General features: G+C 41.5%; 1 protein-coding gene across 5 annotated transcripts in view; it reads right to left on the bottom strand.

The window, feature by feature from the left end:
* Positions 1-23,156, bottom strand: part of Gas2l3 (growth arrest specific 2 like 3) — a 33,575-nt gene that overhangs the window by 8,418 nt on the left and 2,001 nt on the right. Inside the window, exons 2-10 of one of the 5 annotated variants that reach the window (XM_029482693.1) lie at positions 18,298-18,404; positions 15,935-16,004; positions 15,410-15,457; positions 13,570-13,608; positions 12,606-12,774; positions 10,814-10,929; positions 8,244-8,385; positions 4,057-4,120; positions 3,301-3,439 (exon numbers count right to left, since the gene is read on the bottom strand). In XM_029482693.1, the coding sequence (XP_029338553.1) occupies positions 3,301-3,439; positions 4,057-4,120; positions 8,244-8,385; positions 10,814-10,929; positions 12,606-12,774; positions 13,570-13,581 (642 nt within the window). In that variant the 5' untranslated portion in view covers positions 13,582-13,608; positions 15,410-15,457; positions 15,935-16,004; positions 18,298-18,404. Of the gene's footprint in view, positions 1-3,300; positions 3,440-4,056; positions 4,121-8,243; positions 8,386-10,813; positions 10,930-12,605; positions 12,775-13,569; positions 13,609-15,409; positions 15,458-15,931; positions 16,005-18,297; positions 18,405-23,156 lie in introns of all 5 variants that reach the window. The other 4 variants (XM_021173861.2, XM_029482692.1, XM_021173863.2 and 1 more) reach the window with 4 other exon arrangements.

Consider the following 23,156-nt stretch of genomic DNA (forward strand, 5'->3'; position numbering starts at 1 on the left):
TCACAGTGCTCCTCTACACCAGTTCTATCTCACAGTGCTCCTCTACACCAGTTCTATCTCACAGTGCTCCTCTACACCAGTTCTATTTCACAATGCTCCTCTATGACCTCTGGCTTGATAGTCTTTGGGCCTTCCCTTTCTCAATGTTCCCTGAATCTCGGAAAATGGTAAAATTATAGTAGCTAGGAAAAGAAATTCAGTAAATCTATATTTTACATTTTGAAATATGGATAAGTGAAAAAAAAAACATTCTATATCTGCCTTTAAGACAAATTATTGGGTTTCTCATATTTAAAAAAAAAAAAAAAGTCGTACTTGGCATGCTGGTGCACATCTTTAATCCCAGCATGCAGGAGGAAGGGGCTGGGGAGTGTCAACTGTTTGAGACCAGCCTTGTCTATACTGTGTTCCAGGCCAGCCAGGGTGGCATGGTGAGACCCCCATCTCAAAACAAACCAACAAAAAAAGTCATAACTATTTTCACAATTGCTTATCATACTAAATATATCATAATAGATTCATTGACTTGAACTTAATCCTAATGTTTTAAACATCCTCTCTGGATCCATCCCGTTTAGCTGTGTACTAGAGAGATATTTATGATTGCCTTAGTATCTACCAAAAATAAGTTAACAATTACCAATCCAGAGGCTCTGATAAGAACACTATATTAATAGATTCTATTTCCATATGGTGTTCACTTAACAAGAAGATGTGCTTGTTAACAACTGGGATGGGTCCCTGTAAATCACTCAACAGGGTTCCTCTTGCTCACAGCCTGGGTGCCTTTGTGCATGTGCATCCACATCCATGTCCTGCACACACATGAAACAAGACCCTGAAGATAAAACTTTCTTAAGTTTATAAAATTTCATATTCAATTTGCATATTCAATAGGCTCCAACACAACGAACCAAATAGCAACTGTCCTATATGCTAGGATATCTGCACATAATGTCCATTGAATGTATATACTGAAAGAGGTTATGTTTGGTTGTAGGTCTCACAGTAAGAATTCAGGTCTGTTTCCTCTGTTTTCCCTGATTAGAATATCCAAATCAGAGCTTATATTTGGCAATATGAAGCTGTTAGCGCTAGCAGCCATTGCTAGCAGAGTCTACACAAGGTAATGAGATGTGGATAGCAATTTTTTTAGATCTACTTATTGCATGATTAACAGCACTGAAGGAAATAGCTAAAGAAAACAAGCTACAGTGTGACTGCCTTATTTTCATTCTCCTCACGCCCATTTTTTCCACATACACATATTTTTCATAAAATCAGCATTTTCTCCCTGCTATAAAACTGTCATAGCGATCACATAAAAAGATCAGTCTGTGACAATACTGACTCCTAATTTATCAAGCCTTTGCTCTACTGGAGGGTTTTTATACTACTTATTTTTCCCCATTATAAATAATAGTATAATAAACATCTTTGTTCATTTTTTTACTGAACTCCATTATAATAAAAATGAAGAGAGTATATTTGCTGTTCTTAATATCTTTTTTCACAGTTATACATTAGTTTTCATTAAAACAATAGCAATTTCTAAGTATAGATTCACCATGATTTATACAGCTTTCAGTTTTCCAACTTTTAAAACTTTTGCTATTGGAACAAAATGGGATGGTTATTTTGTTGCTATCTTATATTTCCTTAATTACTAAATTTCAACATTATACTTTCTTCTCGTATCAACATAGTCACTGCACATCTGCCCACTGAAAATGTTTTTCCTATCGAGTGTACTGTCTTCACGTAATACATTATATCAAAATTTTTTATTTAACAAAATGTATTTCAGTTTCCTTTGTGAATTATCATTCTTTAAGGCTTCATGAAGATTTAAATAATTTCTGTCTATTATTTCTGCTTCCCATTCTGATACTTATAATCATCAAATATATCAATAAGGTAATATAGGTAAATACTTTTGAGCTAATAAAAGCTTTTCCAACTAACATTCTTAATCTGTGTTACAAGGTAATCTGAATATTTATTCTATTTTTTTATGTGTGTGTATCAGCGTGATTATGTGTTTTGTATGTTGGTCTGTATACTGCGAGTGTAGACGAATGTGTAGACTCATGTATGTGGAGGCAAGAAGTATATATCTAGCCTGTCTCCTCTTCCTTCTGTTCTTCCTCTTCCTCCTCCTCCTCCCGTTTCTTCTTCTGGGCTCATCAGTTGGCTAGAGTGACGGGCCAGTGAGCTCCAGCAGTGAGTGTCTCTGCCTGCTCCCTCCCACCCTGCTGCACTAGGGTCACACACACACACACACACACACGCCTCCACAGCTGATTTTTATATGGGTACTGCAGATCTGAGCTCAGTCTCTCACACTTCTGCAGTAGGCTCTACCAACTGCTCACCAGGCCCCAGGCAGAATGATTTATCAGAGAAATAATATAAAACAAGAAAAGAAGCACTACTAAATATTTATTACTAATGATCTATTTTTACTGTCAAATAATTTCCTACACTAAACTTTTCTTTAAAATGCTACAAATCTTCTAGTTATTCTAAATTACAGTCAGCAGAAAATGTTTGATATTCCTCCCACATCCATCACTTATACCACAGTCACTGAAGAAGATTTAGAACCTAAAGAATTGATTCTATTAATTTCTACAGAAGGAGCAGGTACTGATGAGAAAACCATCACAACATGGCCCACCATATAACAGTTCTGCATACTGTCTGTTAGGGACAATGTTCAGAAAACCCATCAGTTTATCCTCTCAGCTTTTCTGCCTCCTCTGTCCCCCTAGCATCTGGGTACCATCCACTTAACCTTGCCAACCACCTTGGATCTGTCTCTCCCTCACAATCCTTAAGTAAGTCTTTAATAGGACTTCTAAAACATGGCTTATACTCATTCTGCTTGCTCCATTGCTCACTGCTATGACCAAATTCAACCTCTCATTATCTCACGCTTGGGCTAGTACTATAAAACAAATGCAATATGCAACCAAGAAAGCAATCCTTGATTATTTACAACCCAGATTATAATGCCACCATACTTACAAAATTAAAAAAAAAAAAGAACCCATTTCCTTCTTAAGGCCTTTGCCTGTCATTCTTTGAGTATACATCTATTCTTCACACACACACACACACACACACACACACACACACACACACACCCAGAACTCAGAGAGCAGAGGCTAGTAACAGGGATATATTCTGACTAGAAACTGTTTTCTTTTATACACAGTATTTCCAGTAGCAATTTAAAAATACACAAAACTATAAAACGCCACCCAGCACAGTCCAAAAAGCACAGCGGTAACTTACCGCTTCATGCAGTTCTTCTTGCTGACAGCAGGATTTGGGGATGCTGATGGACTCTTCAAGCCCCGAGGCATTAAGCAAGGTCTCTTCCAACTCAATTTCTTTCTCAAGTTTTACTAATACTGGTGGCTCAACTCCGTATCTGAAAGCAAGCCAGGGGAGATCTGATCACTCGGTGTGTACCCAACTACATCTCTGCAGGTCAAGACAGGTAAGGTTTTATTCCTGGAGTGAAGTCTGCATGACCCTTTTCTACAAATTGTTGCACTGAGACAGCTGGACGTCCTTTTTAACATTTCAGACTGCCCAAAATTCAACTACCATCTCTATATCATAACATATATCTGGTGTTATGTAAAATTTTCAGTATTTTTCCTGGAGTCTTGAAAGGCAGCTTTAAAACAAGCTGGTGGGCAGGAAGGGCTGATGAAGGCATACAGGACACAGGGGCTCAGCCTTCTCACCAAATGGGACCTGCTCGGCTTTGAATGGCATGGTTTTACCCATTCTTAACCCGGAAATGTTAAGTAGCATTTCTACAACTTCACATGAAATGAAGATGAGGCCAAAGAAGACAGCAAATGTTGCTGTATGTTCATGTAGATACAAGTAAATAAGACAGAGAAGGATAAGACAGGAAATTGGGCTACTCCATTTTAATCAAGAATCATGTTCTTTGGGTATAGAAACTAAGATGAACTGGAAGTGGTTTAAAGGTATTTAGGATTTTGAAATTCTGAAATGTTGAGAAATACGCACCTTGACACAATCCGACCAATCTCAAGAAGACAAAGGTACACTTGTCTGGGATCTTTATGTAAAACTGGGGGAAAAATGAGAGCAAATGTTTTAAGACTCAGATGTAAGACAGGAAAGACATTCTGACAGAGGCTAGAGTATAAGAAAGAAAAATGAAGACAGCAGGCTTACTTGCTTAGAGGAGACTCAGAAAGCACATTTTTACTCTCTCTATATAACTATTTCTTCTGTGCTAAAAAAATTAAACTAGAGAGCAAAAAGGAATGGCCCAGGTATTTACTTGTACAGCATTTCAGATTAAAAAAACGTATGGATTTAATAGCAGTTACATTATAGTAAGGGCTGGGGAGATGGCTCAGTCATGAATGTCAAATAAAAGACCCGGAGTTCTGGTATCCAGCCCCAACAGTCAAGTATGGGCCACACATCTGTAACCACAGTGCTGAGACAGATAAACACAGAAGATCCCAGGGCTCAATGGCTGCCCAACCTAGACAAACCAATGAGCTCCAGGTTTAGTAAGGAACCCTGGCTCAAAAATAAGGAGAACACAGGAGACCCTTGACCTCTGCCCTCCTCTGAATACATTACAGTACAGATCTCTTGGCAGGAGATGCTGTTTGAAGAGACAGGTCACCTCAACTTTGTATAGTTCTCAAACTTTACAAAAACAGGAAGCAGCAATTCCTAACTTTCTCTCTGATGCATCATTATCTTCAAAACAAAGACAAAAGCCAGAGAAAGATACAAGAAAACCGAAAGCCAGTGTCGAAGCCCCACAGATATAAGCATAACCATCTTCAACATGCTGGCAACACAACCCAGCAGTGTGCAGTGGACAAATACAATTTGTGCCAGGAATGCAAACAGTTGAATATATGAAAATCAACCAACGTAATTAATAGAAACAGTGGTCCTACATCACACAAAAAGGGATGACATACAGATTAAAGAATTTCAAAGAATCTAACACCATTCCAATGTGTGAAAAAGACAAAGCAGGGGTAGGGTGGGTAGGGGGATTCTCAATCTGATAAGGGGGTCCATGAAAAAGCCGCAGCTAATAGCACTCTAATATCATTTACATTTAAGGTAAATGGTGGAAAACGTTCCTCCTGAAGCCAGGCTAAAGATAAGGGTACCACTCCGATCCGATCGATCTGCTCTGGTCAACATCATAGTTTGTGGCCTCAAAACAATACAAGATAAACAGGTTAAAACCTGTACCGCCTTTGTTAAGCAATGATACTTAGATACAACAAAAGACAAAAAATAAAGAAAAGAGACAAACTTAAGAACTTTAAATTTAGCCGGACGTGGTGGCACACACCTTTAATCCCAGCACTCGGGAGGCAGAGGCAGGCGGATTTCTGAGTTTGAGGCCAGCTTGGTCTACAGAGTGAGTTCCAGGACAGCCAGGGCTATACAGAGAAACCCTGTCTCAAGAAACCAAAAACAAAACAACAAAAACTTTAAATTTGGGACTGGAGAGATGGCTCAGCAGTTTTGAGCACTGACGTTTTTAGAGGACCCAGGTTCATTTCCCAACACCCATGTGACAGATGGAAACTGAATTCCAGTCTAAAGGCATCTGACACTCTCTTCTGGCCTCCAGGTAATACGTGATACACAGACATACATGCAGACAAAACACTCATATATATTACATATAATCATATATGTAATGTATGTAGTAAATATATAATACAACAAAATTTTAAAAATTAAAAAAAACTACACATCCCAGGATAATATTAAAAAGTGAAAGATGGAAAAAAAAAATACTTGCAAATTATATTTGATGTTGTAAAGCATTTAGAATGCACACAAAAGCTTTGTAGGTCCATAAAAAAGATAAATGACATAACTTTAACAAGAGAGCAAAGGAGGAGAAGTAGAAGGAAGAGGAGGAGAAGGAGAAGGAAGAAGAGGAAGAGGAGGAAGAAGATGAAAGGAGGAAGAGGGAGAGGAGGAGGGAGAGGAGGAGGAGGAGGCAGCAGGAGTCTGACACTTTTCATAGGCCTCGTGTTAGCTTTGCCAGGACAGTACCTATGACTACCTTTTCCTTAGAGTTAGAAACCTTAAGGAACTCTGGACCCAGTGGAACCCAACGTTCAATGTGTTCTGAGCACATACCCTGGCTGCACCAGCACAAAGGGCTGTCATTCCTTCAGGTATGAATAGCATCTGTTATACGCACAAAACCAATCTGTCTCCTCTGAAACAGGTCCTGCTAGATACACAGCTCAGGCTGAGATTATGTAAGTGTATAGGTGTGTACCAACGTGCCTGGCTATAATGTATTACTGTTTAAAGCAACAGAAAGGCCTCCATTCGAATTTAACATCTACAGAAATAAAGGAATTGATCATGAAATATTTCCAACCTGTTTTTATAAATATCCCAAGTACTTTAAAATAGTATAGTTCTTTCATAAAATTACTTTGAGTGCCAAGCAGATGTTAAGAAAAAAAGAAAGAGAAAAGAAAATTATCACTTCAATGCCTACAAACTGGCACTGACAGTATTTTTCTTAGTCCTACACTGCCCTTCAGCACGCTGGAAGATGTCTTCTACATTTAAAAACTAATGACGTTCATAGACCATTTCAAAGTAAGCTACAAAGGGGAGAATTCAAAGCGGTACCCCTTCCTTTGATCCCTAGTAGCTGGATGCGCTACTTAATCAGCTACATTGTAACAATCTGCACACCTGGGCTCACAGCTCAGCAGCCTCCAGGGCAAACCACTGAGCCCTACTCTACACCGAGCAAAGGGAGGCAGACTGATGCACAGCAAGCAGGCTGCAGTCTAGCCAGGACCAGGCCACACTAGCAAATTCGACTAAGAGTCTGTTTGCTTTTAATCACCACCATAAATCAGGAGCTGTAAACAGCATCAGTGATAAAACCTCTGTCTAGAAATAGTGTCGCCTTGGCGATAAAGCTCTTACCACAGCATTACATGTTCCGTGCATGTGCATTTCTATACATGCATATGTATGTATGTACACATCGATAAATGCTTTGGAATGTGTGTGTGCACAAGTATGTGTGTGCATGTGTGTGTTTGTGTTGTGTGTGTGTGTAAAGCAGCCAGCCAGATGCTCCCTTAGGACCACATAGACGTTTCTTTCTGCTGACTTAAGAAAATGAGAAAAAATACATCAACAATTTTTTAGTGGAGCATGCTTTTTGTTGTTTGCTTGCTTGCTTTTTTTGAGACAGGGTTTCTCTGGGTAGCCTTGGCTGTCCTGGTTGTTGTGTTTTATAAACAGATGAGGAGAGAAGGACTGTGTTTGGCGGATGTGCAGTCAGGTGTCGGGGGAGGGGAGCCATGCTGGGGCATCCCTTCCCCCTAAGGGACCAGCCACATGATGGTGTAGTATAGAATAGAGTTTATTCAGGGCGTGGGGAAGGGAGTTGTGAGGGTAGAAGAGACAGAGAAAGGCAGAGAGAGAGAGAGAGAGAGAGAGAGAGAGAGAGTAGAGGGCGGCCATGAGTACATGGAGAGGGGGGAAGGGGCGAGAGGACAGAGAGAGAGCAAGAAGGCAAGAGAGCAAGAGAGAGGGAGGGGGTAAGCAACCCCTTTTATAGTGAATCAGGCACACCTGCTGTTGCCAGGTAACTGTGGGGTGGAGCCTAGACAAAATGCTAACACTGGTACTTTCTGGAGACCAGGCTGACCTCGAACCTCTGCTTCTGAGTGCTGAAATTAAAGGCGTGTGCCATCACCGTCCAGCTTGAAGCATGAGTTCTTTAACAAAATGGCAAAAATATCATTCTTTCTAGATAATAAAGATGGCAGCTATTATTTACAATTAAGTCTGAATACTAAAAGCACAGCTCACCTGTTACTTCTGTAATGATTTGGGTAAAGAGGAATTGCTACTAGTTTAGACCTGCTAGAACCAATCCTCGTGAAAATAGTAGAGCATCAGTGCAGAATCTTCTAGCAGCCAACTCGAGAGAATGCTAGATATAGAAGCCCATTAAAATAAGGGAAAGGCTTACTACATTTGATTAGTATCTGATTTTTCCACTGTTTCACATACAAATGCAGCATAAATTGTATAAGTAACTGTGAATGGCACTTTGAGTCACTGTTTAGAAACTCAGAAATGAGGGACAGACACACACGGAACCATCCTAACAAACACTGACGGTGTCCGACAGCAAGAGCTCTTACCTAAACCTTCAGACTCAAAGAGGTAAGTCTCGTCAACCCCGATGTGCCGGCACCAGTGAAGAAAGTTGGCGGTGTTGTCTCTGGCAAAGAATGAGCCCGAGGCAGCATCTTTCTTACAGGGCACTTTTCTCATTGGAAAGTTCTGGAAAAGACATGAGGATAAACAAACAAACAATCGATATTTTCATTAGGAGTTCATCTCAGTATGACAAAGTAAATGTTAAATGTATTAAATGTTCCTAAAGACTGTACAGATTGGAGGGAAAATAATTATTCTTCAAAAATAATTTTCTTCTTTAACGTGTTTTCCAGAACAAATATTCCTACAAAAAATGATCTACTCAAAATTAGTGGTAGAGTCAAGCTTCTTTAATCCTTTATAAAGCAGCACACGAACCTCAAACTTTAAAATGGTGGCCTGGTAATGACAAAGCATCTACAGAGTGTTTCCACACAGTTCAACATGCACACAAGACTATGCTATGCTACAGTCTAACAAATCCTCGGTGTTGCTTTCTTCTTCAGACTCATGAAGAAAGAGACTATGAAATTCAGTAGTTGCCCATCCTTAAATTCAGGTTCTTTGGTGACCACAGTCTCAGAAAACTCTATGCTTTTATTTGTGTGGGTTTAACTGTCTGGCTCAAGAGAACTGTGACATTTCTGCCGGGGTTAGGGCAGAGAAGCGGGGAGTTCTTTTGCTTTTGAACTTGGCAGCTCATAACAGGTGATGCTTTTAATGTAACAGGTATAGTGGCTCTTTCTCCACCACTGCCAGTGTCTCTCCCTAGAGACAACTGCTATTACCAAGTCTAGGCGTCTCCTTCTGGGTGCTATCATTTTCCAGAACTGAAATAGCCTTCATGCATGATTAAATACAGAATATATTATCATTTCCAAAAATATACAAATAAATATAGCAAACTACAAAGATGATTAGTATTAGCTGAAATCCTCTCGCTGACATTTCAATAGAACATGTCTGTGCAAAGGTACGCATGTGTGCCTAGAGAATGCCATACAGACAAGATTCTGCAAACTGATTTGTGTGCTCGCAGTAGTGTGCATGCACGTTTAAAGTATGTATACTGGATAGGCTGTGGGCATATTTAAGACTTAAAAAGAACACATTTAAATAATCATTTCTAATAAATACATAATATTTCAATGTGTTTAGCTACCACAATTAGTTTTTACATCCCTATTGATAGCAAGTTATTTTTAACATTTGTATTATTTTTATCTATGCTTCCCTTAGAACAAATTCCTAGAAGTAGAGAATTTCATATACCAAAGGATGTCCTCTCGGTACTACATATATGGATACCTGTGTGCATGTATGCATCTATATAGACATCTCACTTTTTACCCTCCAACAATGATATCATTTTATATTTTGCTAATGGCATGTCCAGGCTCCAAACTCTCAAAAACACTGAACATTTGATAAAAAATACTCAAAACTTTACCACCAAAGCAGCAGATGAAGCTAGAGAGATGATGACGATGATAATAATAATAAAAATAACAAAGATATGACCTGTGTGCCACCTTAGGGTTTCCATTGCTATGATGACACACCATAACCAAACGCAAGAGGGGGAGGGAAGGGTTTATTTGGCTTATACATCAGTATCAACTGTTCATCACCGAAAGAAGTCAGGCAGGAGGGCAGGAACCTGGAGGAAGGAGCTGATGCAGAGTCCCTGGAGGAGTGTTCTCACTGGCTTGCTCACCATGCCTTCTCAGCCTGCTTCCGTATAGAACCCAGGACCACCAGCCTAGGGATGGCACCACCTACCGTGGGCTGGGCCTTCCCCCATCAATCACTAATTAAGAAAATGCCTTGCAGCTGGATCTCATGGAGGCATTTTAAAATAGAAGCTTCCTCCTTCCAGGTAATTCTGGCATGTGTCAACTGGACATAGAACTGGCCAGCATAGCCGAAAACAACCACAAACCCTGCTTGCTGCAAGTAGCAGAAGATCTCATAGCTGGGGAATAAGAGTAGTCTAGGGTGGTACCTCTGCCCAATCTAGGTGTGCAGCTTATAAATAATGTAACAGAGTTGTGTGTCATTTGCACGGACTCATTTGGGTTGGAGATTTCCTGCAACACCCACAGGCACCAACATGCTCATGAAGATTTGTTTTTTAAGACAGGTTCTCTCAGTGAACCTGGAACTCGCTGACTTACTAGGTGGACTAGTAGGCCACTGAGCCTTTGGGAATCTGTCTGTCCTTGTCTCCTAGCCCTGGCATCACAGGCACAAGCCACCATATTCATCCTTTACATGCGTGCTGAGGCTCTGAACTCAGGCTCTCATGGTACATGACAAGCACTCTGTATGTTACATGTTTACTGGTACATGATAAGCAACTGGGCCATCTTCCAAGCTTCAAGGCTAATGTTTCCTCCTTTAGTTTATAAATAGTATCTTTCAAATGTTCAAAAAATGAAATCCATTTTTAAAGCCAGGTATGGCTGGAAACATAAAGGTATAGGCTGGAAGCACAAGGGACCGTGAGGAGCAGAGAGGAAGAGCCAACGTCCCTGCTGTCAGTACTCACCCCTGGCTCGTCAGAGTGGCAGGCTTTCACCATGTTCTGAAGAACATTGATTAGCTGGCACAGCAGCACTCCATTATCGAGTTCTTCCAATAATCTTTCTGCCTTGATGTCAACATCTAAAAGCACATTTTTAAAAGCTAAGACACATCTAGAAGCAGCAAAGTCAAAACCAGTGGCTAAAACTGTAATGCAGTCAGGTAACATCTGGAAAACTAAACAAATACCAGATGAGACACTAAGTTACCCTTTAAGAGGTAGAGTAAAACAAGTAATGTTGAGTTAAATCAAAGACAAAAGAAAGTTAGGGTTGAATAAAGTTGAGGAAAAACATATGTACACTTATGTTAGGTAAATTCACTGCACATTAATATCACTTGTACAAGAAAAAGTGTTCTCTATAGATAAGATGGATTTTGTTATAATTTATAGATTAAATACAGGAGGAGAATAACTGGGGAGATCGACTTTTACCTCTAAAATAGCTTCTTTAAAAAGCACTTTACATTATAAACTTTAAAAGCTTTCCCATTATCGAGCAGATACCAGACAAAACCAGAGAAACGGCTTATTGTGTGGTTATCTTAGGAGGGCCTCAGTCCATCTTCAGGTTTTTCCTTCTCATAAAAATCTCAGAATGCTATGTGAAAGTCTGGAGCTAAGTGATTTGAGGGACTCAAGAGAAAGCTTACTCAGTAAAGTCTGTGGTCCTGAGTTTGGGTCCCTGGAACCTACATAAAGTGAGGTGTGATAGTGTGCCTGTGGTGTAGTCAGGCAGAGCTCAAGAGCTTGTAGCCAGCTGGGTTGGCAAGCACATGGTGTCTGTCTCTGTCTCTGTCTCTCTTACACACACACACACACACATCCACACACACTCACACACACACACACACTCACATGTATACATCCACACACACACCTGTACCTACATACAGGCACACATATACATGCACATGTACACATACCCATACATGCATACACATGCACACATACTCATGCATACATACATATGCACATATACACATACCCACACATATATATGCACACATATCCAAGCATACATACACATGCACATATGCACATATACATATGCACATATATCCAAGCATATATATACATACAAACATACATATGCATACATACATATGCACATATACACATGCACACATACTCAAGCATGCATACACATATGCACATATTCACATATACACATGCACATACCCATGCATATATACACATATACACATGCACACATACACAAAACAAAAAGTGATATTTTTCACTCAATGGGAAGAAAGTTCAGAGCACTCATCACAATCCTGAATAGAAAAAATATGATTGAAAAAAAGACGATGCCAGGCATTCTCCAAGTGGCCTTGTCTTTTTGGCTTCCTTTGCTTCTATTCCTCCATGTTTCAGAAACTGTATTTATTTTTATATAACCAAAGTATATCTTCCACTTATAACCTTATGGCTCATTCAAGATTGAGGTAAATCAGTTAAAAAAAAACCAACAACAAATAAATAAATAAAGCAATATTAGAAATACACAATTTTTAAAAATCCAACAATATTAAAATAAAATGTTGTTTATTCACAATTACTGGCTACATCAGTCAACTCTCAAGTTCCCTACAATTCACAAGCCGAGGCTCAGGCCGAGAGCATCTCCTTGACTCTAGGGACTGGGAAGACAAAGAGCCTGACTCTGACATTCACTGAGTATCCCTGGCATCGGGAGCAGTCAGTCACTCCGTAAATGAACATCAAGCATCGGTGTCTCTGAAAGCCTTACCTAGTAAGCCAGATAACCAAATAGAGAGATCTTCCTGCATAGGCAGCAGGGTGGCTTCATGTCTCACGGCTATCCACTCGTCATACTGGCAAACATCAGCCAGTCCCGGGCCATGTCTGGGAGTCAGGGGACACCTGGGACTTAGAGGCAGATCTTCCCCAAACCACACCTAGACAAAATACCAACCAATCATTGTTTAACATCACCATACCCCACATGATGACTCTGTTTAAATAAGTAGCCATAGGCCATCCAGAATAAGCAAAATTGTATCATCTCATATGAAAAGACATAAATCAGAAGAAAATTGAACTATGATTTTAGCATTTAATACAGTGGTCGATGTCAACAAACACTAAATCAATGAACGGATTCGACTGTATAGACAAGAGAATAGAAATTCAACAAATAGTATTTTTTCCCCACTTGTTAGCTTAGCAATGTACTAGTAACTACACCAGAATCCCCTGCACCTTAGCTATAAAATGGGTTAATGACTTACACGATACCAGTCTGCAGCATCTCTTACTGGCCCTGACAGACAGCAGAGACTAAACAGATGTCTGTGAAATGGACGAGTGAATGCAGACGTGAATGGCTTCTGCAAACTTCAGATCATAATTGTGATGTTTTAAATATTCATGTCTGGGTGTGTTGTACATATTAGCACAGGTGCCCAAGGAGGCCAGGAGAGTGTGTCAGATCCTTTGGGGCTGGAGTTGCGGGGTAGCTGTAAGCCACTTGATAAGGGTTCTAGGACCAAACTCAAGTCCCCTACAGGAGCAGCATGTGCCCTTGATCACTGAGCCATTACTCCAGCCCCTTCAATGCTATCTTTAATTTTTCCAGATATTTTTGATTAATGCAATTATAATGGCAAACTATAGTCTATAAGCAAATCTCGCTTATTGTCTGTATTTTTAAGACCTACAACTGGAACATTTTTCGATGGTTATATACGTACCACACTGTCCATCTAACAGTTTCAATTTTGCCTACTGACCTGTAAAGCCCAAAATAATTGCTATTATTTTAAATTTGAAAATAAGAATAGGATCACATAAACATACTATCAAACCAACACTTGGAAATATTTTAAATGAGCAAATTTGCTTTCAGATTGTTTATAGAAAGCTATGTGCAAAGTATGAAAGAAGCAACCATGAAGTCACTTTTTAAAAAAGAGTGCAAGTGGCTCTTGTCTTCAACAGGGGTATTCCAAGTGAGCTGTGCAGGAGTTCTCAGGGGAGGCGACTTGGAATGTAAAGAGCAGGGACAGTGGTAAGAGGGTGACCCTCTGCGAGGTGTCTGGCAGAGCAGGACAGCTCATTAGAGAGTGTCAGAGCCCAGCCAGCTGGACGTCTCCACCAGGAGTGGACACACACATAAGGAGTGACTGAAGAGGGAACAAACACGTACGTGCCAGGAGGCATAAATAAATCTTACGATATTTTAACAGAAAACAAAGCACCGCTTAACAGACAACAGACACATCAGAAAGTCACAGGAGCTCCCACGAAAAACAAAAATGAAACAAACAAAACCCCTGAAGAAGAGGAAAGCATCAAGTCGGGCTCCTGCTGGCCAACAACTACTGAGCGCGAGGTCTGCCTTGGGTGTGGTTTATACCCCCGGCGGCGGCAGGCCACTGAAGAACACTGATGTTCCCTCTCCTATCAGGTGACAACTGCAAACAGCTTCTAGACTATGGGCGGGATGTTTGTCTTGCATGAACTTGTGCAGACAATCTATAAAGGGGGGGGAAACCCACTCCCAGTCTCCTCTGCTGAGATACAAACAGGCGTTAGAGAAAGAACTACTAAAGAACAAACTCCTGAAGTGCGCACTACCCATCCTAGTGGTTCTCTGCTTGTGCTATCTCGCTGCCTCACCAGCCTCTCACTAAGAGCGGACAAAAGTGGGGTCAGAACTAAGCTGCGATCGACCCGTAAGCTCTGGCTTCCCGAGGTATTTATTGGTAGCTGACTGTATCTTTCTAGGTAGAAAGGTTCAGTGTGCCTTTTGTCCTTAAATTAATATTTAACTATGCTATTAATATCTAAAGAAAGAAAACAAAAGAACGGAAAGACAATAAATACAGCAAACACCAACTTTAGACTACCATGATTTCTGTGACACAGCTGCTGGCTTTGCCCAATCATAAACAGGGAAAAAAAAACCTACTCTTTAAAATTTTTTAATTTTAACATCCAGTGAGGTACAGGCTCATTTATTTTTTTAAATTAATTTATTTATTTTATGTAAGTACACTGTAGCTGTCTTCAGACACCCCAGAAGAGGGCATCAGATCTCATTACGGATGGTTGTGAGCCACCATGTGGTTGCTGGGATTTGAACTCAGGACCTCTGGAAGAGCACTCAGTGCTCTTAACCACTGAGCCATCTCTCCAGCCCCCAGGCTCATTTATAAAGCATATGTACAATTATCTAAACTAAGCCTTGTACCTTGTATTTGTTTTCTACTAAGTGTTCCTTCAACTGCAAACATGTACCGGATTGTCAGGAGGGGGTACTATAAAACATTCTACTTAACTTTCCCCAGGTTGACCCACTCACCCCAACATTCTTTTCATTCTCTCAACGGTCTAGCACGAGTAAAACTCAGAATCAACATCTCCTCAGAACTAGAAAGTCAAAATGCACTATACCTACTGTTAAAATACAGTGCTAAAAAATATACTCATGCCATAAGAAGGATTAAATCAATAATATCAATTCAGACTTTATATAGTCAATAATATCATTCAGACTTTATATTTATCTTTTAGAAAAAGAAAACTTACTTGGATGGCAGGCTGCATGGTCATTTACACGGAGATGAAACTTCTCTGCTGGAGAAGGAAATGGCATTAGCTCCCAGGTGATGGCTTAGTGCCTGCTCCCTCAAACCCCAGATTAGAACAATGAGGCACGTGATTTCCTGCCTCTTTGACAGAACACCTGAGACCCTCACACCTCGTCAGAATAAGTAACAGTGAACAGTGAGAACTTGGCGGTGACTCCCTTCTGCCTGCATAAGGGCACCTGTTACTTGGCCGAGAAAGACCTGGAACACTTCGGTGCGCCATCCCTGGTACTACACAGAACTCATGACAAAACATGAGCCTTTCCCTGTATACAATAATGTAAAGGGGATGTACATATAAGCCCCACCCCCACCCCAGCAAAACCGATACTGAAACTCAGGCATCTTTCTTCTCTTATGAGTCACATGGACTTTAAATCACATGCTAAGCCATAAGCTCTTGCTGCTAGATAAGAAGAGAGTAAACTATCCATTTCAACTGTGACTTAAAAATACTCACTACCTCCCCGTGATAATCCGTCAAAAAACCAAAAGAATCGGTGGCGTTGGCTCCAAAGCTCTGCTCTTGGAATCTACAACGGAAAGACAAACTTTAATAAATTCAATCAGGCCGGGCGTGGTGGCGCACGCCTTTAATCCCAGCACTCGGGAGGCAGAGGCAGGCGGATTTCTGAGTTCGAGGCCAGCCTGGTCTACAAAGTGAGCTCCAGGACAGCCAGGGCTATACAGAGAAACCCTGTCTCGTAAAAACCAAAAAAAATAAATTCAATCAGACTCATGTAATCCTTTAATGTGTTTGCAGGGAGAACACTAGTGAAAGGCTTCCAGATTATATAGATTATATAAAAAAGCATACATTGGCTGCTTGTTTACAGCAGGCACAACATAAAACTCCTAATAACCTTATCAAGGTTACCTATTCCCAGAGTTATGTCCGCCCGAGCGCTCTCGCACACCTCTCACTCAGGTGCCACCTAGACACTGCACTCTCTAAGGAAGAGACGGAACCTGAGCTAAAGCTAAGCTAACTGAAGAGCTTAGCGTCTGTCACACTCTCTCTGCAGAAGGCCAAAGACCACAGGCTGCCCTTTCTGATCATGTTTCTCCCCTCCGCCACAGCAAAAAGGCCAAAACACAAGTGAGCATTGCTAACTGGCCTGTTACGCTTCCCACCAGTTAATTCAGTGGGGGACACATTTTCCTTTAGCATAAATAACCCTTTGTCCCCAACAAAGGTTCACAGTATGAAGCTTCCCAGACCATTTCTTAAAAAAAAAAAAAAAAAAACAACCACGCAGCAAAGAAGCTGTTCCCATTAAAATGAAGTTCCACAGAATCAGACAAGGGCTCTAACAGTGGGAGCTGCCGACTACCAACAAAAGAAAGCTACAATTAGAAGGCGTGTGCACAGCCAGAACAGAGGCACATTCACAAAGGAGCCGTCCTAAGAATGTTCAGCAGCTGCGCTTTCTACGGAAAATTCAACAGAATCAGTTTTATGGAGGAAAATGAGGAATTTGGGGACAATGGTCAGGCACTTGAACTTTAGCAAAAGTCACATGCTCTCAAATTCCTCCGGTTTGACAGACGGCACTCCTGAAGTGACAGAAGACCTGCATTTCCTTTACAAATATTTCTCGAAATCTCGGGATGGCTCACCTGCAGAATGCTTGCCGAGCGTGCGCAAGGCCTTGGGCTCAACCCATGCTACCTCGATAAATAAACTAATTTGCAATAAAAGAGGACCCTGGTACCTCGTAACAGATCCTCAGCTATGAAAAGCTATTGTGTATACTATTTATTTTGGGGGGGGGGAGAGGGGAATTTTGATAACTGTCCAGACTGAATCAGTTAATCAGTTACTGAATGAGTTCTCAACTCCATCCCCGATGTAGAGCGCCAGTTTTTAAAATATAATTGAGCTGTTCGTACTGTCTTGGACGCCAGTTTCATACCAAGAGTAGGTGCGTGGTCAGCCCCGGCCCTGGTCTGCAGCACAACCTCAACTTTCCTCTCCCTCACTTGTCCCTCACGTCTTCCTCGTGTCTACCCTTCCCCGAGTCTCAGCCTCCATCTGAACCAGCAGTATATCAATCATTGCTGGGGGAGTGGGGGCACGTCATCCCTTTCTTTCTCCCTCTGTCTTACTGGGGAAGCTGCCTTCAATTCTTTACCAGCCTTAATAGGGTTTTTTGGTTATTCCTCCACCTGCAGCTTGCCCAGGACTGAGTCCAATCCACTCATAATGAGGTCCCGGTGGTTATTTGGTGGTTATATTTTCCTTAAGGTTCTCCTTGAAAGCTGACCTCAGATCACAAAAGAGAAAGCCATTCTGTAGAGCATTCCTGCCCAGGGCTGCAGCAGGCTCTGAGCCACACAGTGTGCTGTATCTGCCCCCCCCCCCATTATAAAACGTGGTGTGAAGGACTTAAAGTCCCATGGCACAATCCAGATTTAAACTGGGAGGAAGTAGCTAAATGGCAAACAAGGAAGGTATGTTTCTTCCAGGAAAGGGGCGGGGGGAGGACTACTACTACATAGCACCAAGCCTCCAGATGACTGCCAGTACATATAAGCTGCAAGGAGCGGGCCAGGTGCCAAGCCGAAACTGCAGTAAGAACAGAGGCGTTTTCTACTAGTCTGTATGCCTGCAGTGTGCATCAAAGATGCTTCGCCATTTTGATGTGCTTCTCTAAGATAATAGTTCAAGAATAGTGTATTCCTGATAAATGCAGAAATGTAAAAGTCTTAGCTTTAAAATTCCGAGTCAAATACTTCATAGTTGCTTAGCAGAGAAAACAAAAGTTCTGTATCAATGCCAAATATTTTTCATATATTTTTAAAAGTACAGACTAATATACTTACCATCAAAACAGCACTATGGTAGTACAAAGCACTGGATTCCTCTGGGTTCAACTCCTGCTCCAACGTAAACCATCTATACGGGCACAATGGTGCGAACTTCTTGGAACCTAAAAGTATATTAGAAAAACAGGGCCTCACCATCACCCTCAGACGCCTGATGTAAAAATAAAATGAGATGATATGTAAAGTACCTGGTGTAGGGGCACTTGACTAGGAAATCTAGGATGAGACATCTAGTTCATTTGACAAAATTTACAAAATTAAAAAGATAAGCAACAGGATCCCATTAAATATAACTTACAAGACTTTTTCCACTAACAAATGTCTGGTAATAAATGAAAAGAAAAAAATGCTAACACAGACACATCAAAACTTGGAGCCAGAATATGCAACTTAGGGTTCTCTTTGCTAGACTAAGTCGTCATAAAATCGTGATCTGTGCATGTGATGTGCATGTGTGCACAGACCCCTACACACCCATGCAGAAGCTACGGCAGATCATCAAGGTTGCACTATCTCCGCTCCACCATGCTGGAGCTATGGACTCTAAAGCGAACGAGCCCTGCTTTTACATAGCTACTGAAAAGGAGAATTTAAGTCCTTACCCAAAGTGATCTTACTCTCTGAGGCATGTCCTCAGTCCATAAGTTTATATTTTAAACGTAAAGTCTTTGTCCCATTCAGTTTTATTTCTTATGTCCTGTTTTGTGTGATAATACATGCACTCGTGTGTTCAATAAACATTTATTCAGATCCTTTATTGAACTAGTCACCATAACTAGTCACCATAACTAAGACAAACACAGTGACCATCTCACTGTCCTTACAGAGCTAATAACAAACACCACTAAAGACCGAAATAGAAACCAGACAAACCACTGCATGACTTTAAACCACACTAGCGCTTGGAAGCCAAAAGCAAAATCTCTCCAGAGAAAAATAACAGGGGCCTACTTTACACTTAACTTGAACGAAATTATTTTCCTGTAAGAAAGGTGTAAATCTGAAGCGTGGTAAGTGTTTAGCCAAGAAAGGAAGAAGGGCTCCTAAACAGAGAGCAGTTCTTACAAAGGCTCCGTGTGGAGCAAGTATGATGTATTCCAAGAAGCACAATGGTCGACGGATGGAGAACAGAGCGTGTGGCTTAGAATAATGTTGGAGAGTGGCCCCATCACCCCGGCAGCATTGAGAAAATTAGATTTCACTCTAAGTGTAGTGGGGAAACCACTGAACTGTTTTGATGGTGGTATGATCTCATTCCTCGCTTTAAAAAGCTCTCTGAGGACAAAGGAGCACAGAGGTAAAACAGAAGGGAGTTTAGCAAGAAAAGAAGTAAGCGGCTAGAGATATACGAAAAAGAGCCAAGGGAAAGAATGGGAGGACCAGAGAGAGGCAGGAACAGAGAGGGCAAAGCAGTGAGCATCTATAGGCGAGAGATCACTCTGGAGGGTGAAGAGACAGCTGCCTGCTGTGGACAGTCTGAAGAACCCCAGACCCCATACCTGGATGAAAATGAAAACATGTTTTGATGACATTTCTGTATTTTTTTTTAAAGAAATAGAGAACATTGCAGAATCCTCACTCCGCATATCTAATGTCCAGCTTTGTTGACCACAGCACACTTCTCTGTTCCTGACTAGTTCCACTCCTTGCTTCCAGCTCTTCTTGGCAGGCAGCCCACAGTTCTGGCAACTCCAGCATCTCGGAGCCTCTGACACAATCCGTGTTTCACCTTTAACGTCTCATGCGGTGACCTCTCTTGGCCTCTGCTGGGATACCTCTGACACACGCCTGGTCTCAGCAGCTTCCCTTGGTCACTGAGGACAATTCCACAATCCCTGTGCTGTCTCCTATGCTCCTGCTGGAATGGCCCAGGAAGCCCCATTTAAAATGCTCAAATACTTTTCTAGTCCAGAGTTTTCCATGTTCCTACAACAAACAGCACAGTAATACCCTGCTCTCTGGCACTAACTCTACCTTGGTCACTGTTCCATTGCTATGAAGAGACACCACAACCAAGGCAACTCTTAAAAAAGAAAACATTCAATTTAATTTCAGAGGTTAGTCCAGAGCGGGGAACATGCCAGCATGCAGGTAAGACACGGTGCTGGAGAAGTTGCTGAGAGCTTCGTCCTGATGCACAGACTGAGAGAGAGACTCTGGGCTTGGCTTGGCATGCACCTTTGACTGATTAAAGTACTTCAAGTGACATGAACTGATAAGACAGAGGACTCACTAAGAAAAGCAAATGACTATGGCTGAGAGGTCAGAGGTCAGGAATGCAGGACAGAATAGCTGCACAGAGGGGCAAGGACTCTGACCACTGTGACACTGGAGGATGCATATGGCTGCTCCGCTGGAGATAGCCACGTTTACTACACCGTCATCTATATCAGACAGAAGAATGGCACCCAGAGATGACCCATCTTAATTCCCAGAGCCTACAAACACCTTGACATTGAAAACAGGAAACTTGCAGACAGAAAAAAGACCTTGGGATGAGAGCTTACCCAGGTGGAATGAATGTAATCCCAAGAGTCCTTAAGAGACAGTGGGGGACCAGAGAAGAGAAAGGTGGACTAGGGGAGGACTTGAGGTGGGCACTGGGAGGAGAGGGAGGGATGATATTGGGATGTAAAGTGAATAAATAAATTTAAAAGGGGTGGAGGTAGAGGAAAGGCCAATCATAGGAGGCAATAAGAGGTCATGATGGGAAACTATCAGAAGTGCTAGACTGGGGCTGTGAAGATGGAAGAAGCCAAGGGATGCAGGGCCTTCCTGGACACTGGAAAAGGTAGAATGGACTCCTTCCTATAGAGAGTAGTAGCAGAGCCTTGCCAGTACCTTCTGTCATAAGCATCATTAAAACTCATGACTTTTTATCCTCAAACTATAAGACAATAAATCTGTGCTGCTTTGAATCTTTCCAACACTTGGAAAACTGAGACAGGAAGAGTAAGACTTCAAGACCTGGGCTACACAACAAGATCGTGCCTCAAAATTTAAAATAATAATAATAATAACAACATACACCAATATTAAATTGGTACCTAAATATATATATTATTAAAGGCTAAAGGTACTATGAAATAGTGATACAAATCCATGGTATATTTACCTATAACAACCACAGCTTCAATGGTAGACAAAGACATTTCAGAAAGTAAAATTTTAGGCTGAGAGGGGACAGTAACTGAGCACTTGGCTAGGATGCACAGGGTTTTGCGCTCAGTTTCCAGCGCTGCAAGAAAGCAGGAGCAAGATTTCCATGGTTTACTTACTAAAGCATCGCATACCACTTATGAGATATAGAGACAGTCTCTTTGTTGGAGAACTTGAGAACTTCTCTTGCACTGTTCAGCAGATATTGAATTTGAACAACTCAATTTCAACTTAGAATTTTCCGTTTAGCTTTGGAATACAAAAAAAAAAATTACAATTTTTTTAATTGTGTGTATTTTGAGGAAGGTATACATACACATGTGAGTTCAGGTACCCAAGGAGGCCAGAGGAGGGGGCCTCATCCCTTGGAGCTAGAGTTAATTATAGGTGGCTTTGAACTACTCTGCAACAGGGATGCTGGGAACTGAAGTTGGGTTCTCTGCCAAAGCAGTGTATGATCTTAACCACTGAGCCTTCTCTCCAACCTCCACCCTCCAAAAAAAACTTTGAAAAGATATTTAAAATCAGTTCAACTCCATCACTGCAAGGGAAATATACAAATACAGGAAAACTGAAAGAAAAATATATGTAATTATCCATTAACAGAAAACTTCTCAAATGGCTTATGGATCATTCACGTTGTATACTAAAATATGAGCGTGGGTAAAGAGTGAAACCCTTTCTCTAGACATGGTTGCACACGGCTGTAGTACTTTCTCTAGACGTGGTTGTACACGCCTGTAATCCTTTCTCTAGACGTGGTTGCACACGCCTGTAGTACTTTCTCTAGACGTGGTTGTACATGCCTGTTGTACTTTCTCTAGACTTGGTTGTACACGCCTGTAATCCTTTCTCTAGACATGGTTGTACACGCCTGTAATACTTTCTCTAGACGTGGTTGTACACGCCTGTAATCCCAGCACTCAGAAGGCTAAGGCAAGTTGTCGCAAGTTTGAGACCATCGTGGTTGGCAAAGCAACAGTCACCTTTTTTAGTTGCTGTGATGACCAAGGCAGCTTAGAGAAGCAAGAGTTTATTGGGGCTCAAAGTTTCAGAGTGTGAGTCTGTAGCCACTCATGGCAGCAGGCAGGCAAACACAGCCCTGGAGCAGGAGCTGAGAACTTTACATCCTTAGAGCTTTCTGAGGGTTGACATTTGATCCACAAGTATGAGGCAGAGAGAGCTAACTGGGAATAGCTTGAGCTTCTGCAACCTCAAGGCTGGCCCCCCAGTAACACATCTCCAGCAAGGTCACACCTCCTAATCCTTCCCAAACAGCCCTACCAACTGGGGACCAAGTGTTCAAACATAAGAGCCTGAGGGTGGGACCTTTCTCATTCAAACCACCACACAACACAGGTCAAAAGAAAGGAAGGGAAGGGGGGAAGAAGACAAGGAGGGAGGAAGAGAGGAAAGGAGGAAAGAAGAAAAGAATTTTTAACAGAGCCAAACACTTTTTAATGAACCAACTTTAATTTTGGCCAGGAATATAAATCAGTCCTAGGCTGGGGTAGAGTGCTTGCCTAACATGCATAAAGAGTGCCAACCCAGCCAGATGGTGGTGGCGCACTCCTTTAATCCCAGCACCTGGGAGGCAGAGGCAGGCAGAGTTCTGAGTTCGAGGCCAGCCTGGTCTACAGAGTGAGTTCCAGGATAGCCAGGGCTACACAGAGAAACCCTGTCTCAAAAAAAAAAAA

The sequence above is a fragment of the Mus caroli genome, chromosome 10, assembly GCF_900094665.2.
Source record: "Mus caroli chromosome 10, CAROLI_EIJ_v1.1, whole genome shotgun sequence".
NCBI classification, from domain to species: Eukaryota; Metazoa; Chordata; class Mammalia; order Rodentia; family Muridae; genus Mus; species Mus caroli.